This window comes from Heptranchias perlo, chromosome 31, assembly GCF_035084215.1.
Source record: "Heptranchias perlo isolate sHepPer1 chromosome 31, sHepPer1.hap1, whole genome shotgun sequence".
In the NCBI taxonomy this organism is placed as follows: domain Eukaryota; kingdom Metazoa; phylum Chordata; class Chondrichthyes; order Hexanchiformes; family Hexanchidae; genus Heptranchias; species Heptranchias perlo.
In genome coordinates, this window is record NC_090355.1 from 6,698,710 (window position 1) to 6,718,191 (window position 19,482).

Consider the following 19,482-nt stretch of genomic DNA (forward strand, 5'->3'; position numbering starts at 1 on the left):
ACATCTCACCCATTGCCCCCCTCTCAACCAGTACCCGTAATGCTGCCTCCTCTCCAGGTGGCCGAGTTTGACCCTGCACAGGTGCAGCTGGAGCAGTCCTTGGTGGGGCCCTCACGGGTTCCAAAACCCAGAGGGGGTAGGCCAAAAGCATCTAACCAGTCAGGCCATCAACATGAACCTGCCACTACCTCTGCTCTTAGCCACAGGGGATGCATCACGTAGAAGTAGTAGTAAGAGAAAGGCTAAGGGATTGTGATCACGATGGGTATGCAGACTGTCATGATTTTCCTTTATATTTGTTTTTTGTTACATTCACATGAAATGTTATCATTCTCACCACGACTGCCACGTCTTGCCCATTCTTGACTGCCTTTTGTGATAGCGCCCTTTCATGTGCTTCATCATGAATGGCGAGACTTGTGCCACCCAGTGGGTGCGTTCACAGTGGGTGTATGTGTAGTTGTAGTAGTGTTTTGTGCAGGGTGGGGGGCTGGTGTTGGCGCTGCTCTTTCCAGATGGTCTGAGGACTGGACTATCCTCACTTTGCATATGTCCTTATGAGAATCGTTCAAATATTAGGGACTCCCTGGCCTCACGAGCAGCCAGGTGAGCCGCTGCTCTGCCGATGGGTTCCTCCCCCTCCTCGTCCTCCACATCTTCCTCATCCTCCTCCTCAATGTTGATGGCAGACGTGGATGCTGGATGAGGGCATGGGGCTTATCAACCGGTAACCCTCTCTGTTGCGCCATGCTGTGCAGGACACAACAGATGACTATATTTCATCCCACTCTCGCTGGTGTGTATTGAAGCGATCCCCCAGACCGGTCCAGGCACCGAAGTCGCATCTTCAGAGTCCAACGAATGTTCAGTTACAGACCTGGTGGCGATATGATTGTCACTGTATTGACGCTGTTCCTTGCTGATGGGGTTCCTCAGAGGTATCATGAACCACATGGGCAGGGGGGGTAACCCTTGTCTCCGAGGAGCCAGCCCTTAAGGCTGCTTGGTGCGTGGAAGAGGGGCAGATGTTGGATTCCCTCAGCATGAATGAATCATGGCAGCACTCGGAATCTTGTTCACACGTGAAGAAATCTTTTCCTGTGGTTGCTAACGAGCTGCGCATTGATGGAGTGATATCCCTTTCTGTTGACGAACAGTCCTGGCTTGTGTGGAGGTGCTCAGATTGCTATGTGCATGCAATCGATTGCACCCTGTACCCGTGGGAAGCCAGCCACAGAGTGGAAACCCACTGCCCTCTCCGTCTGGCTGAGGTCGTCCATGGGGAAGTTGACGTATTGGTACACCCTGCGAAACAAGCCGTCGGTGACCTGCCTAATGCACTTGTGGGCAGAGGACTGAGAGACCCTGGCGATGTCCCCGGTGGCACCCTGGAATGATCCAGAGGCAAAGAAGCCTGAGGGCGGTGGTCATTTGAACTGCGACTGGCAATGCGATGCCACGAGGCCCTGCCGGGAGCTGCTCGGCATGAAGGAGGCTGCAGATGTCTGCGACCACCTGGCGACTCGCTCTCAGCCTCCGTAAGCACTGCTCCTCAGAGAGGTCCAGGAAGCTCAGCCTCGGCCTGTAGACCCTCTCACGAGCGTAGTGCCTCCTGCGACGTCCCTCTGTTGTTGCCCTCTCTGCTCTTGTGCAGGTAGCTGTTGTGTGCCTCTGTGTGGCGGAACTGCACGCTGTGCCTGGCGAGGATGGTGATGTGTCTCCTCCTCGGATGTACTGGTGAATGCAGCCATTGCGCCCCCCCCCCCCCCCCCCCCATCCCTGATGTAGTCAGTTTGAGAGGATCCAAAAAGTAGGTAAATATGTGTAAACAGAACAATTCTGAATGTAAAACAAGAATTTTCTGTCTGAACACGAAGATCTCCCAGCCAAAAGTTTGTCTGAGAGAACCGAGTGCCCTGCTGCAATAACTCACCTTTTATCCCCATCTGTCAAACAGGGATTTAAATGTCCAAATGGCTGCCGGCTGCAACTCGCCGAGTTTCCCATGACGTGTTTCACACAGCACGGGAAACAGTTGAGGCAGCATTGAAATTGCTTGCCATCATTGTTAATTAAATTTATGCACATTTCAAGTACTTTAAGTACTTGAATTGCTGGTTTAAATATCGTCCCACTGCTCTAATTGCCCCAACCCACCCGGTCTTCAAAGTTAAAATCGTGCCCAATACCTCCTTATGTGGCACGGTATCAAATTTTGTTTGAAAGCGCTCCTGTGAAGCACCTTAGGAGGTTTCACTACGTTAAAGGTGCTCCCGGCTGGCCCGAGCACCATCTTCTTACCTGTCGCTGTCAAAGTCACCACTACCCTCAACAACTTCTCCTCCGCATCCTTCCAGGGTGCCACCGGGGACATCGCCAATGTCTCTCAGTCGTCTGCACAAAAGAGCCCTGCAAATACACCTACAACCACTCTGCAGTGACACAATGGATGGCATCAGTTGTGGGTCTTCATAGTGATCCTCAGGAAAGGGCATTATTGCACAAACCAGACAAGATTCGCAAAGACATGGCAGTAGTGGTGCCAATATAATATGTAATGTGAGTTGATCAGAAATTAAATATAAGTAAAAACCATGACAAATCCTCAAACACCCTTGTGCATCCCCTTCGTGCTCACGACACGTTTGCCTTATGCTTCCTACTGCACATATGTGATGCATGCCCTGTGGCTGCAGCACAGGTAGTGGCAGGTTGAGTGAGGCTGACCGTGAAAGAGATATATGAGATAGAGCCATGAGATTGTATGAGGATTGGGTTGAGTGGTAGTAGCGGGATGAGTACTGGCGAGGTGAGTAAGTGCAGGTAAGATGAGGATGAGGTTTGAGGAGTGATGTGACAGAGTAGTGTTGGCAGTGCAGAAGGAGATGTGGGGTGGGGGTGGTGATGTGGCAGACGGAGTGTAGGGGAATGAGTAAGTGTACTCTCTTTGGCTGACCTACTTAGGTCGTTGGAGCGCCTCCTGCACTGTATGCAGGTGGGCGATATGTTGGTGGTGCAGGTGACCTCCTCTGCCACCTTGAGCCAGGCCTTCTTGGTGGCAGAGGCAGGCCGCTTCCTCCCGCCCACCGGGGGGGAAGATCTCTGTCCTCCCCCTCCTCCTCACCCCATCCAATAAGAGCTGGAGTGAGGCATCATTAAACCTGGGAGCAGCCTTCCCCCTGGGCTGCTCCATGCTGTATTTTTCCTATTCCTTGCAGCATCAGTCAGTGGAGGACTGCCCCTTTAAATAGGGCTCCTCCAGCTGACAGACCTTACTGCGCATGCGCAGTCCGCCCGCCGCGCAGCTTAGCAGCGGGGAACCCGGAAGAACAGGTAAATGGATCCAATCAGCCTGCGATTGCGGGCGGGGCAGACTGATTTCACCGGGCGCGTTACCCATGCGCCCAGTCTATCCCCCGCCGCCATGGTAATATCGGGCCCATGGTGTCAGTTGCTCCCTTAAGCAACTTGGGTGCAAGTTCACTCCCACTGCCCTATATCTACTTGTGCGGTAACGGGACCCAGGAGTGTAACAATGAAACTCCCCTGCGATCTGGGCCGGATCTCTGTGTCTTGCTCACGCGTACGCCTTCAAGTCCTCCTAAGGCTGACTTAGTCAACACGAGGTGAGGCAAAGTTTGGTTCGCATTGTAAGCCGATTTATACTACAATAGGTAAAATATACAGATTGAGTTTGATGATTAACAAGCAATACAAAAATAAAGAACACGCAAGCACTTAGTCCACTTCAGTAGGTTGTCTTGCTCAGTTTAGGAGAGCTATCTCTCTACGTCCTGGCTAACTGCCCAGGACAGAAGGCCTCTCCCTGCGCAGTTTGCTGCTGCTTGATTGATATTTGGTGTCTGTGTTCTCATTTTTGAAAGCCTTTCTCACAGATCAATAGATATCAAAAGGATTCGTCAACACCAATGTGTGAAGTGTCTTTCTGAATAACCAGACATTGCTAACGAATTGCCTATTGATTGGTCTGTAAGCAAAATATCTTTCCATCTTGCATATTAAATACAATTTGTCTGCCGATTGATTCACATCCATTGTGAGGCTGTCTTGAGAAATTAGCCCCTTTTAGGCAAGGTTTTCCTCAAAACACACTTTGGCATAGTTCATATCCAAGTCCTTTCCATGGAGAAAAAGGCCGAAGAATCCCAAACTCTTGACACACCTGTAACTTTCTGATCAATGGAAAAAGATTACACTGGTAATTAGGGAAAATGTACTTGTTGTAACCCGCTGACAAAATATGTTGTCGCCTCTGTTATCCTTTGTGAAGTTTATATCCATGGAGTTTGGCCTGCAAAGATATGATCTACGGAACTTGCTCATTCTAGGGCCCAGCTGCATATCCATTTGTTCTCTATTGAACATCTGTTGTCGTGAAGTTGTTTTCAATGATCAGAAAACTCAAAACAACACATATTTTAACTGGTGGCTTTAAAATAAATCTGAATTCTGTCAGAATTTTTGCCAGAGCTCACTATTGGAGTAAGTCCTCCAGAAATAAATGTTACTATTGTTATCGTGTTGCTTCTTTCCTCCTGTGGCAGTTGTACATCATCTCACTTATTTTTCTCTCCATTTGGTCCAGAACGATAGAACCTGAGGCTCTGAAGCAGGGAAACATGAGCTCGCTGGGCTTCACCAGCAAGGAGCAACGCAACCTGGGTCTACTGGTGCACCTCATGACCACTAATCCCAAAATCCTTTATTCACCGGTCGGCACAGAGGTGGACAAAGTCATAGAAAAGGTGAGAGCCCAGTGAAGCTACCAATTACAACTTCATGAAACCAAACCGCCATGTCTTGTGTCTAGCCTAAGTTCTAGTTGGCAGAGAGAATGGTTCAGACTGTGTACCTGGCCATAACTGGTGTTCCAGGAATGCTGGTATCTGCTTACTTATATTTTGAAACACCATATCATCGACTGTTACAGAAGGAGGCTATTTGGCCCATCATGTCTCTGCTGGCACTTTTGAAAGAGCTATCCAATTAGTCCTACTCCCTTGCTCTTTCCCCATGGCCTGCAAATTTTTCCTTTTCAAGTGTATATCCAATTCCCTTTTGAAAGTTACTGTTGTATCTGCTTCCACCATCCTTTCAGGCAGTGCATTCCAAATCATAACAACTCGCTGCGTTAAAAATATTTCTGCTCATCTCCCTCCTGGTCCTTTTGCCAATTATCTTAAATCTTTGTCCTTTGGCTATTGACCCTCCTGCCAGTGGAAACAGTTTCTCCCTATCTGCTCGATCAAAGCCCCTCATAATTTTCAACAACTCCATTAAATCTCTCCTTTACCTTCTCTGCTCCAAGCAGGACAATCACGGCTTCTCTAGTCTCTCCACATAAATGAAGTATTTACAGATTTTTTTTTTTGGGTGGTAGTGCTTGGGGCTGGCAGATAGATGGGAGCTGTTAAAGTTCCAGGAGACTAGACGGGGAATGGCATGCACAAAATTTCAATCCTTTTTTTGTTCAACGTGTAGCATGTTTCTAATGAAAATTATATTTGCCCCGAGATAACTGCAGCATTTTGAGTTTTGTATTGGTCCTTTTGTGAAGCTCTCTCACTGGTGCTGATCTGGTTGCCTGCGGACACCTACTAGTAAAACCTAGTGGCAGATGTGCAACCCAAATCTGGGACTTCTACCGGTGAGTTGGCTATTTAAGCACCACTAGATCGTTGAGCAGAGCACCCGCCTAATGCTGACTGCTAAATCACCAAAATTAATAGATGGAAATCATTAATCTGCAGTGAACACAAGATAAACAGGATCAATAGTTTTTGGAGGACCGCTCCTTACCAGCAGCAGACCGCCACTTCGCATTGATAATGATTGTGATGATCACAGTATTGCTTTGTGTGTGCCGAGGAAGGAAAGATGGGGGATGTGCATGCTATACGTATGGTGCTGAAATAGCAACTAATGAATTTAAAAGAGACCCAGGAGACTTAATAGATTCACCGCTCAACATGTCCAGTATTAGAGGCAAACATCCTGGAATAATTTAAGAAATAATTGGATCCCACAACAGGGTTTTAGAATCTTTCTGGATGAATGAACCAAGATTCATGTGGGTTCAAGTCCCACTCCAGAGACTTGAGCACATAATCCAGACTGACACACCAGTGCAGAACTGAGGGAGCACTCCGCTGTCGGAGATGCCTTCTTTCGGATGATGGTAAACCACTCAGGTGGAAGTAAAAGATCTCATGGCACTATTTTGAAGAAGAGTTCTGCCGGTATCCCGGCCAATATTTATCCCTCAAGCAACATAACAAAAAACAGATTATCTGGTCATTTGTCTCATTGCTGTTTGAGGGACCTTGCTGCGCGCAAAATGGCTGCCACTTTTCCTACATTACAACAGTGACTGCACTCCAAAAGTATTTAATTGGCTATAAAGCACAGTGGGATGTCCTGAGGTATTGAAAGGCGCTACATAAATGCAAGTCTGTCTTTCTTTGAGATGGACCAAATGGACTTCCTCATCCTTAAGTGACATATAAGCGCAATACTCTGCTATTTGCCGAATTTAGATGCGCAGCTGAATTTAACTGAATCTGATAGCAGTCTGCCCAAACTGGATCACTTAAGATTCCTTTAGGTTTAGTGCTTGACTCTGCTCCCCGAGAGAGGGGAGGAGGTTCCTGTTGGACTGAGGTGGGGGACCGAACGACATGCATTGCTAAACAGATTATACTGGCAAATGTGAAGCATCAGTGGCACCCTAGGGGTAGGAGGAGGAGGGAAACGAATGCAAAGCTTTATTTAGGCAGTAGTTTTTAAAAAAAAATTGGGGGTAAAAATATTCTCCATAAATTTAGCAAAGACAGCTGAGTATAAGATGCTAATTATAGACGGTGACAGCTGTGATATTGATTTAAGCTTTGTGAGTGTGAAAGACTAACTTGCACTGCAGGCAAAATGAGTTATATAGGCCATTGTCGCATAAAATAAAAATCAGTGTCACACAGGGCACCATTTGTTCTGTTCATTTTGTAATTATTGAAGAGTAATAAACACACTCAATGGCCCAGAAATTGCTCCAAGCAGCGAACAAACAGTGCTCGCCACGCCATAGATTTCGACTAACCCACTAACTTACCACGGTCTTTACTGTGGGCACTTCCTGTAATAGGAAGCGGAGAAGAGCCCAGCGTTAACTCCAGGGAAGCTAGGATCCAGGGAAGAAACGAGACGATCGATCTCTCCTCTTGACCAATCAGATTGCAGCATCCCTGAAAAGCCACAAAGAGTACAAGCTGCAACATAAAAACCAGGAAGTGAAAGCTACAATAATAAAATTATTTGCAAAAATACTTATATATCAGCGAAAAGAGAGGGTAAGAAAAAATCAAATTAAATAAGTCAGAAGGGAAAATTTTTTTTAAATGTTTTAATTTTTAAAACTTTTTTAATGACCAAAAGCTATTAAAATAAGGAGCAATGAGATGCCACATTTTTAAAAGTTAATTTTTAGTTGTTTGGTAGTCATTAGAAGAGCAAGTTGGCGCTGGTCCATTGATTCTGTTGATTGCAGCCGGCGATATCCCTTTTAAGGCGAAGCTGCCAGATCACCGGCGAACCAAGAAGAACAAGTTCCGGATTTCCGCGTTTGTTTGCGCATGTGCGAACACTGGAACTTGCTCTTTCATTTGGCTACTAACAACGGTGAGCGCTGTTGAGCTCACCCTTCTCCTTAAAGCAATTTCTGGCCCACTATTCATCTTGTTTGTACTGTGGACGCATTACGTTATACTTGAGAAACACTGAGTAAGATTTAAATTTATATTTTTCAAAAATAACCTGCAAGTACAGAAGAACATGAATTGGATTTAATTTTTGAATTAAAAAAAAACTTACTTAGAGAGACCTGTGTTAAAGTGAGTCAGAGCACTATTATTTCACTTCTAAGACCTTTGATCGAATTTAGTCCTAACTCTATAATGGGATGAAAGTCTTCTTCCTGCCCGTTGACTATAATTGTCCCTGGTGAAATGATTCTGCGACTGTCTCAACCCAATTCCCTTGGCCATTAGTCTGCAGAAGAAAACTACAATCAGTGTTGAATTGAGGGAATGTGAGCCAGGCACTAGGGAGGGAGGGCGATTGTGTGTGCCTCCCACCCAACAACCACACAATCTTCTGGAAGAGGACAAGAAAAAAGAAAAAAAACCTTAGGCCAATTTAGGAAAAAGTGTGCGAAACTCCTCACCACGCCTCAGAGACTAGCAAACAAGTTCCAGGAGATCGCAATGACTGGGCAACACGTTCCCCAGCAAACACCAACTGTTTATATGCAGTTATGTTGACTACGCTCAATGAGTTGACTGACCTTTTCTTGTTCCTGCTTTTCTTGTATTCCTAGTTATGTGTTTTTTTCCCCCAGTGCTGAACTTTTGTTTTGTCTAATTGTCTGTCCTTCTGAAGATATAATTCTTTGCTTACATAGAAACATAGAAAATAGGAGCAAGAGTAGGCCATTCGGCCCTTCGGGCCTGCTCCGCCATTCAAAATGATCATGGCTGATCGTCTAACTCAGTACCCTGTTCCCGCTTTTTCCCCATATCCCTTGATCCCTTCAGCATTAAGAAATATATCTATCTCCTTCTTGAATACATCTAATGACTTGTCCTCCACTGCCTTCTGTGGTAGCGAATTCCACAGGTTCACCACCCTCTGAGTGAAGAAATTTCTCCTCGTCTCGGTTCTAAATGGCATACCCCGTATCCTGAGACTGTGACCCCTGGTTGTGGACTCCCCAGCCATCGGGAACATTCTCCCAGTCTGTCTAGTCCTGTTAGAATTTTATATGTTTCGATGAGATCACCTCTCATTCTTCTAAACTCTAGTGAGTATGGGCCTAGTCGACCGAATCTCTCCTCATATGTCAGTCCTGTCATCCCAGGATTCAGTCTGGTCTGCTTGAGTACAATTGTCCTCCAGTTTCTGTGCCAAGTGGCCATTATTTGTTTATGACCTTGACAGTGAGTTTCGGTCGGCTATTCAACTGAAAGAAGATTCACAGCTGAGCCCACTCTTGCCCACACAGGTGTCCACACAGATGCATTTCCAGCTGGGGTCACTGGATAGTGATCGGGAATGAAAACCCTGGCCAATTTTCCTTCCCCCAACCAAGAGGCACTGAGGCCAATTATAGCTCACCCTTATTTCTGCCCCAACTGAGGTCACCTAAATCAGCATAGATTTGGGATCAAACCTGGCCCTTCCTGGCCTGCGTGACTCAGCTGTTTACTGGATAAACTCACTGAACCATCAAGGGAGCTGCTGAATTATTCTGGAGCAGAAGTTTATTAATTGCTGCATAATGTTTTGTTCAGTGTATTTCTTGTACCCACTGGAATTTTATCCTGTGTTTTATTTTTCAGTTAATTTCTCACACTTGAACCTTTTTCAATTGTCAATGATATAATTAACACTAATATCAAAAAGGAGACCTCAAATGGGGCAATAATCGGGGCCTCAGTGATGGGGGACAGATTGGAAAGAAAGAAAGATTTGCATTTATGTAGCACCTTTCACTACGTCAGGACGATCCAAAGCACTTCACAGCCAATGAAATATTTTTGACGTGTAGTCATTGTTATAATGTAAGGAAACATGGCAATCCCGCGCACAGCAAGCTCCCACAAACAGCAATGAGATAAATGTCTGTCTGATTTGTTTTGGTGATGTTGGATGTTGACGAGGATAAATCCCCTGCTCATCTTCAAATAGTGCCATCAGATCTTCTACGTCCAACTGAGAGGGCAGACAGGGCCTTGTTTTATCATCGCTTCTGAAAAACAGCACCTCTGACAGTGTAGCACTCCCTCAGTATTTGCACTGGAGTGTCAGCTTGGATTATGTGCTCAAGTCTTTGTATTGGGGCTTGAACCCACAACTTTCTGACTTAGAGGCGAGACTGTGACCACTGAACCAAGACTGCACTACTTAGATTCCTTTAATCTGTCCTGGCTTGTGTCTCTCCACCTCAGTTGCCTTCTCCGGTTTGCTGCAATGTTGTCACAAAATGTGTTTCTGTTGTGTTTTTTCCTCGTATATAAGCAGGTGGCCAATTTAATAATTATTTGAAGGGGGAGGAAGAGGAAGACATTGTTCATGTCTTCATGTGTGGAGTTCCTGATTATAACCAGGCAGTCAGTGAGATGCCAAGTAGAGACCAGGGGGTAAATTTTAACCCCACGAACAGGTGGGAGGGTAAAAATTGTAAAAAAAACCTAAAACCCGCCTCCAACCTGCCCACTTCCGGTTTTAACGGAGGGGAGGGTGACCAATCCGTTCTCAGGAGGCGGGTCGGTCAGTGAAAGCTTTTAAGGAGGCTGCGGGCCTCTATTTTGACAGCTTTTTTATTTTTAACTCCTGGGGGCCGGGATTCCCAGGTTTTCTGCTTCACGCCATGTGAGGGGAGGCGAGAATGCCCAGATCAGCAGATAAGTGCCTTTATTGCACTGTTTGTGGGCCAGGAGGAGCAGGAGTACTTCCCACAGTCCCAACAAGCCTACCTGCCACGATCCTACACACACAATCGACCGCTCCCCCCCCCCTCCTCCACGGTCTCCGACCCCCTCCCCACTATCTTCGCCCCTGCATCTCTGAGACCCCCCACCGATGACCGACCCCCCGATGACCGAATCCCCAATGACCGACCCCCCCCCAAACCCGAACCTCCCCCTCCCCTAACCCCATCTAAGACTTACCTACTGGCTTCCGCTACCTGGCTCTTCTCCTATCCGACTGACGGCAGCCTGTCAATCTGGCTGGCCAGTGAGGCGGGAAACCCACAAAAAAAATTAAAAGGTGTCCTGACGTCAAATTCGTAAGAACATCCAGGAACCCATACTTCCGGGTTTCCCATCAGGAATTCCCCCGCCCTCTTCCCGGCTCCCGGTTAAAAGTTACCCCCAGGTGTTCCCTGGAGAGAGGAAGAGACAATCCAATGTGAATCACGATGCAGTACTGCAACACAGCTTCCAGCAGCCAGTTTAGGAGCAGAACGTGGAATTAGGTCACCCTGGCACCATCTTGGGAATTTTTCTTCAGACTTTCTTTGCCAACTCACATTGCCGAAGTTGATAGTCTGTGTCCCCCCAACAGCCATGCTGTAGTAGAGGATTCAAAATATACATTGCTGCACAAATATACGTAGATAACACTCAACTTCTCCACCCCCTCCCCATCCGAAGGCAAACAGTCATTGGGGGAGTGGGACGGGGGAGAGGCGGAGCGGTAACATTCAGTGGGTGCTGTCTGCCATTTGGATCCTCTCCCAAGAAACCAGTTTCCATGTGCAAGTCGTGACAGTAAGGATTGGCAGACTATTTTCCATGAATGACGTCGCAGCTGAGTCAAATCCTAGCATAAGAAAGTCCAAAGCAACAAAGGGCCATTCAAGCCGGCTCCATCTAGAGTCCGTGTATGATTATTATTTCATGGACTTTCCTCCTACAGCACTAACTCCCTTCCCATCCCTCTTCTTGGTGGGGGGGAGGAAGAAATCAAACAATGTTGTCTATAATTCTCATACGAACATATGAATTAAGAGCAGGAGTAGGTCATTCGGCCCCTCGAGCCTGCTCTGCCATTTGATAAGATCATGGCTTTCCCATCTACCCATTATAACCTTTGACTCCCTTGTTATTCTGGAATCTATCTAACTCAGCCTTAAAAATATTCAATGGCCCTGCCTCCACCGCTCTCTGGGGAAGGGAGTTCCACAGACTCGTGACCCTCTGAGAGAAAAAAATTCTCCCCATCTCCATCTTAAACTATGGCCCCTAGTTCTAGTCACTCCCACAAGGGGAAACATCCTCTCAGCATCCCTACCCCCTCAAGTCCCCTCAGGATCTTATATGTTTCAATAAGATCACCTCTCATTCTTCTAAACTCCAGTGTAGACAGGCCCAACTTGTCCAACCTTTCCTCATAAGATAACCCCCTTATCCCAGGAATCAGTCGAGTGAACCTTCTCTGAACCGCCTCGAAAGCAATTATGTCCTTTCTTAAATAAGGAGACCAAAATTGCACACAGTATTCTAGATGTGGTCTCACCAATGCCCAGTACAACTGTAGCAAAACATCTCTACTTTTATATTCCATTCCCCTTGCAATAAATGACAACATTCCATTTGCCTTCCTAATCAATTGCTGCACCTGCATACTAACTTTTTGTGATTCATGTACTAGGACACCCAGATCCTTCTGTATCTCAGAGTTTTGCAATCTCTCTCCATTTAAATAATATACTGCTTCCCTATTCCTCCTGCCAAAGTGGACAAGTTCACATTTTCCCACATTACACTCCATCCACCAAATTTTTGCCTACTCACTTAACCTATTTATATCCCTTTGCAGACTCTTTATGTCCTCTTCACAACTTAGTTTCCTACCTACCTATGTGTCATCAGCAAATTTAGCAACCATATATTCGGTCCCTTCATCCAAGTCATTGATACAGATTGTAAATAGTTGAGGCCCAAGCAATGATCCCTGTGGCACTCCACTCTTTACATCTTGCCAACCTGAAAATGACCCATTTATGCCTACTATCTGTTTCCTGTCAGCTAACCAATCCTTTATCCATGCTAATATGTTACCCCCTACACCATGAGCTCTTATTTTGTGTAGTAGCCTTTGATGTGGTACCTTGTCAAAAGCCTTCTGGAAATCCAAGTACACCACATCCACAGGATCCCCTTTATCCACGTTGCTTGTTATTTCCTCAAAGAACTCTAATAAATTAGTCAACACGATTTCCCTTTCACAAAGCCGTGTTGACTCTGCCTGATTGCATGGAGATTTTCTAAGTGCCCTGCAATAACCTCCTTAATAATAGATTCTAGCATTTTCCCGATGACAGATGTTAAGCTAACTGGCCTGTGGTTTCCTGCTTTCTGTCTCCCTCCTTTCTTGAATAGAGAAGTTACATTTGCTATTTTCCAATCTGATGGGACCCTTCCAGGATCTAGGGAATTTTGGAAAATTAATACCAATGCATCTAATATCTCTGCAGCCACTTCTTTTAAGGCCCTAGGATGAAGTCCGTCAGGACCTGGGGACTTGTCAGCTTTTAGTTCTAATATTTTTTTCAGAACCCTTTCCCTGGTGATAGTAAATGTTTTAAGTTCCTCCCTCCGTTTCACCTCTGGATTCACAATTATTTCTGGCATGTTATTTGTATCCTCTACAGTGAAGACGGATGCAAAATATCTGTTCAATTTATCCGCCATTTCCTTAGTCTCCATTATTAATTCCCCAGACTCACCCTCTAGAGGACCAACGCTCACTTTACTTACTCTTTTCCTTTTTAAATACCTGTAGAAACTCTTACTATCTGTTTTTATATTTCTAGCTAGCTTTCTCTTGTACTCTAATTTCTCCCTCCTTATTATTCTTTTAGTCATTCTTTGCTGTTTTTTATATTCTGTCCAATCTTCTGACCTGCCACTAATCTTCATGGAATTGTATGCTTTTTCTTTCAAATTAATATTATCTTTAACTTCCTTCGTTAGCCACAGATGGTACGTCCTTCCCCTTGAGTCTTTCTCATTGGAATGTATCTTTGCTGAGTGTTAAGAATTATCTCATTAAATGTCTACCGCTGCATCTCTACTGACATACCCCTTAACCTAATTTCCCAGTTCACTTTAGCCAGCTCTGTCTTCATGCCCTCATAATTGCCCTTATTTAAGTTTAAAACACTAGTCTTAGACTTACTCTTCTCTCCCTCAAACTGAATGTGAAATTCAATCATATTGTGATCACTGCTACCTAGAGGCTCCTTTACAATGAGGTCATTAATTAATCCTGTCTCATTACAATTACCAGATCTAGAATAGCCTGCTCTCTGGTTAGCTCCAGAACATGCTGCTCTAAGGAACTGTCCCGAAAGCACTCTATGAACTCATCTTCCAGGCTACCTTTGCCAATCAGATTCTTCCAATCTATATGTAGATTAAAATCACCCATGATTATCGCTGTTCCTTTCTCACAAGCCCTCATTATTTCTTCCTGTATACCCTGTCCTTCACTGTGGTTACTGTTAGGGGGCCTGTAAACTACTTCCACAAGTGATTTCTTGCCTTTACTATTTCTTATCTCTACCTAAACTGATTCTACATCTTGGTCTTTAGAACTAAGGTCATTTCTCTCTATTATACTCATGTCATCCTTAATTAATAGAGCTACCCCTCCACCTTTTCCTAGCTTCCTGTCCTTCTGAAATGTCAAGTACCCTTGAATATTCAGGTTCCAGCCTTTGTCACCTTGCAGCCATGTCTCTGTAATGGCTATCAGATCGTACATATTTATTTCTATTTGAGCTGTCAATTCATCCATTTTGTTACGAATGCTACGCGCTTTCAGATACAAAGCTTTTAGTGCTGTCTTTTAACTATCTTTGCAAACTCTAGCCTTATCTGCTGGCGCACTCGTAAGTTTGCATGTTCTGTCCCTTCCTGCCACTCTGATTATCATTTCCCTTATTGCTACCTTGCTCTCTTGCCTTGTCTTCTTTCTTTAATTTATCATGTCTTCCCTTACTTGATCCCTCACCCCCACTATTTAGTTTAAAGCCCTCTCTACCACCTTAGTTGTACGATTTGCCAGAACACTGGCCCCAGCACGGTTCAGATGAAGGCCGTCCCAATGGTACAGCTCCCACTTTCCCCAGCACTGGTGCCAGTGCCCCATGAATTAAAACCCATTTCTCCCACACCAATCTTTGAGCCATGAATTTAACTCTCTAATCTTATTTAACCTATGCCAATTTGCTCGTGGCTCAGGTAATAATCCAGAGATTATTACCTTTGAGGTTCTGCTTTTTAATTTAGCCCCTAGCTGCTCAGACTCTCGAAGCAGAACCTCTTCCCTCGTCCTACCTATGTCATTAGTACCTACGTGGATCACAACAACTGGATCCTCCCCCTCCCACTGCAAGTTCCTCTCCAGCCCAGAGCAGATGTCCCGAACCCGGGCACCGGGCAGGCAACACAGCCTTCTGGACTCTCGTTCTCGGCTGCAGAGAACTGTGTCTATCCCCCTGACTATACTGTCCCCTACTATCGCTACATTCCTGCTACCCCCCCCTGCTTGAATGGCTTCATGTAAATGGTGCCACTGTCAGTTTGTTCATCCACCCTGCAGCCCCCGCTTTCGTCCATACAGGCTGCAAGCTCCTCACACCTGTTGGACAATTGCAAAGGCTGAGGCTCCTCCCCTTTTACCTTTTCGATCCCCTTACCTGCCTCGCTCGCAGTCACACCATCCTGTCCCTGACCACTGACCAATTCAGACGACCCTATCCTAAGGGGTGTGACCGCCTCCTGGAACTGAATGTCCAGGTATTTTTTCCCCCTCCATGATGTGTCGCAGTGTCTGCAGCTCGACCTCCAGTTCAACGACTCTGAGCCGAAGCTGCTCAAGCCGCAGACACTTAATGTGGGAGCTCCTGGATCACACTGGCGTCCAGGAGCTCCCACATTCTGTAGTCGCTGCACATCACCTGCCCTGCCATCTTTATTATATGTTAATTAATTTATTATTATTCTTAATTAAATTTATAATTTATAAATCCTACTATTCCAATAAGCTTTACAACTGCTAGTAAACCTTCTACTACTACTTACAATTACCAAGTTATACTTGTTTTGGAAGTTAAACGAGTCAATTACTCACCAACCCATCACTTACTTGTTTCTCTGTGACGTCACACTTGGGATTTTCTCAGAACATGGTCATAGAGTTATACAGCACGGATAGAGGCCCTTCGGCCCATCGTGTCCGCGCCGGCCATCAGCCCTGTCTACTCTAATCCCATATTCCAGCATTTGGTCCGTAGCCTTGTATGCTATGGCATTTCAAGTGCTCATCCAAATGCTTCTTGAATGTTGTGAGGGTTCCTGCCTCCACAACCCTTTCAGGCAGTGAGTTCCAGACTCCAACCACCCTCTGGGTGAAAAAGTTCTTTCTCAAATCCCCTCTAAACCTCCCGCCTTTTACCTTGAATCTATGTCCCCTTGTTATAGAACCCTCAACTAAGGGAAAAAGCTCCTTAGTATCCATCCTATCTGTGCCCCTCATAATTTTGTACACCTCAATCATGTCCCCCCTCAGCCTCCTCTGCTCCAAGGAAAACAAACCCAATCTTCCCAGTCTCTCTTCATAGCTGAAGCGCTCCAGCCCTGGTAACATCCTGGTGAATCTCCTCTGCACCCTCTCCAAAGCGATCACGTCCTTCCTGTAGTGTGGCGACCAGAACTGCACACAGTACTCCAGCTGTGGCCTAACCAGTGTTTTATACAGCTCCATCATAACCTCCTTGCTCTTATATTCTATGCCTCGGCTAATAAAGGTAAGTATCCCATATGCCTTCTTTACCACCTTATCTACCTGTTCCGCCGCCTTCAGGGATCTGTGAACTTGCACACCAAGATCCCTCTGACCCTCTGTCTTGCCTAGGGTCCTCCCATTCATTGTGTATTCCCTTGCCTTGTTAGTCCCTCCAAAGTGCATCACCTCGCACTTTTCCGGGTTAAATTCCATTTGCCACTGTTCCGCCCATCTGACCAACCCATCAATATCGTCCTGCAGACTGAGGCTATCCTCCTCGCTATTTACCACCCTACCAATTTTTGTATCATCAGCGAACTTACTGATCATACCTTTTACATTCATATCCAAGTCATTAATGTAGACCACAAACAGCAAGGGACCCAGCACCGATCCCTGTGGTACCCCACTGGCCACAGGCTTCCAGTCACAAAAACAACCTTCGACCATCACCCTCTGCCTTCTGCCACTAAGCCAGTTTTGTATCCAAAGTGCCAAGGCACCCTGGATTCCATGGGCTCGTACCTTCTTGACCAGTCTCCTGTGGTGGGTGGGTTCAGACCGGCAGAGACTGAACTCCTGCTTTCTCCCCACTGTTTATATCCCCGCTGTGGTCTCACTCTTTCCCCCACTCACCGAATGAACTCTCCCTTTCTCCCCACTGTTTATATCCCTGCTCTGGTCTCGCTCTTTCCCTCCGCTCGCCAAGTGAACTCTCCCTTTCCCCCCACTGTTTATATCCCCGCTGTGGTCTCACTCTTTCCCACCACTCACCGAGTGAACTCTCCCTTTCTCTCAATCTTGGTTCTCAACAGATACTGATCCAGCTCCTTTTTAAAGATGCCATTTTACAAAGATCCTTTTTCGGCATTTGTTGCCATGTGCGTGTGTATGCACATGTTAGTTAGATGTACCATGCACACTTCCAAACTCTTTCCAGTGAGGCACTGAATAGCAGTCATGAATAGAATCCCTGAATGAATTTTCTCCTTTTTATGCGCTGGGCTGCTAAGGCCAATTGCAGTGCCCCAACTGGTGCCCTGTCTCGGATAAGTTAATGCAGCACAGACTGAGGCCCTTGTGGTCTGCGTTACACTTCATAGCCTGCATGTATCCTAAAGGAAAACTAACTTAACTTCTGAAACCAGAACTAAGTGTCTCTACATAATTTCTATCAATATTGGAGTTAAGAAAAAGAAAGGACTTGTATTGATACAACACCTTTCAAGACCTCAGGATATCCCAAAATACTTTACAGTCAATGAAGTACTTTCGAAGCATAGTCACTGTTGTAATGTAGAGATGCCAGATTTGTTGAGGTAATCTGGATTTGGCCAGAAGAATACATAGAACGTCATTAGAGGCTGGAACTACCAACAACACAGCTCATCAATTTGAATCCAGGTAACACACCAAAGTTCCCAATTTGTATAACTTTCTTTTCGAATTACACTCATACCATCCAACAAAGGGAACTTCAACTTTACAGGCTACCCCCTAAATTTCGATTCTATTTGCTGGTTACCAAGGTTACTTTATGAAATAGAATGTGGCAAACGCCATTTGAACTGGTATCCCGAGGGACCGGTTTTAATGATGCAAATAACAAAATAAAACCTTTCATGTTATGCACTTGCCAATGGCTTTGATTGGCAGAAGAGGGAGAGAAGAAGCTGCTCTTTACCTCTGAGTAGTGTAGGATTGAGTCAGTTCATGTGCACAGAGAAGAGTGGAGTAAATAATTACATTTAGCCTTTCAGGGGCTGAGAGTACTTGAATCACCAACTGTGAGCTGTAAAAAAAACAGCTAATGGGAAGAACACACTTGCACTGAGTACTGGAAGCAAAAAAAGCTCTTAGCTCTTTTTTCCCCTTCAGTGTATCAGTGTAAGCGGATGCACTTGACATTAGTGAAGTGTTTAAAATTCAGAACATGTTGGAAGTTAAGTGGGTGAAATTAGGGGAAAGGCAAACCAGGTGTTTCTGCAAACGTTGATGCTTGCTCCATTAAAATTCCATAAAAGGATACATGTTGGGATGTTTGAATTACTTAAAAATAAATTGCAGAATGGCACAGCAATGCTTAACTCATTGTTGGAGCAAGACCTGATAGCGTCAGCCATGTCACAAGTGGGTTAATTTACTGCAGTCCATCCTCTTCTCCTATGTCTGTTTCTGTATGTATGTGTCTCTCTCTTTATGTTTCTCTTTCTGTATGTTTCTCTCTCTCTATCACTTTCTCTCTATCTCCCTCTCCCCTTCTCCCTCCCTCTCCCCATCTCTCCCTCTCCCCTGGCCTCTTCCTCTCCCCGTCTCTCTTTCTTCCCTCAGAATCCTGTACTTCTGCCTAGACTTGCTTTCTTGACCATTATGAACTTTTTGACTATGGGATGCATTTAACAATCATGTGACAAACTAATGAAACATTACTTCTGAGTATTACATTCTGCCATGTGAGAAAGCCATTCACACTGCATATTCATGTAGTTTCACAAACTTAATAGATATTCAAGCTTGCAAAGCTTTTCCATAACATGTTTCTCCCTCAGCATGACTGATAGACAGCAACACATTCAGTACAGGAGCAGAGTAGATGAAACACATCGTGGGGTTCCTTAAAGAGTGGATGGCTCAAGTCATTTTAAATGATTTTCACAACAGCTTTTAAATGTAGAAATATTGATAGCTTAGCCTTTATAATAATTAGAGGTGTTGAGATCACAGATCAGTCGTGAAATGGTCATTGTCTTTATAAAGTGTTGGCAAACCTTATCGACCAAAGAGCTGTTTGTCATTTTCAACAAGTTTCACAATGTTTTATGTCACCAAGTTGAGTGTTCAGCAAACCTTCATTTCATTAGTTTGCAAAGAATTTTCATGAATACAAGCCCCTTTTAAAAAGGCTAGAGACTAGTTATTTGAATATTCACAAGGCATTAGGGTGAGATGGAATATGTCCAATTCATCATTTATAGCTGAGCTCTGGAGCTGTAATCGAAGCTCCGCCTTGGTGTTCGGTGCCTACTAGTTCATAGAAGCAAAGTAGGAGTCACCAAGAACTACATTGCTCCTGCTTCAGCTGCTCCCACCATCCGGTCACTGAAGTTCTCC

The 19,482-nt window shown here is 45.3% G+C and overlaps 1 protein-coding gene across 1 annotated transcript in view; it reads left to right on the forward strand.

Moving 5' to 3' along the window:
* abca2 (ATP-binding cassette, sub-family A (ABC1), member 2) overlaps window positions 1-19,482 on the forward strand; it is a 457,180-nt gene that overhangs the window by 271,426 nt on the left and 166,272 nt on the right. The window contains exon 11 of the mRNA XM_067969563.1: window positions 4,607-4,766. Coding sequence (XP_067825664.1) covers window positions 4,607-4,766 — 160 coding nt within the window. The remainder of the gene's footprint in view (window positions 1-4,606; window positions 4,767-19,482) is intronic.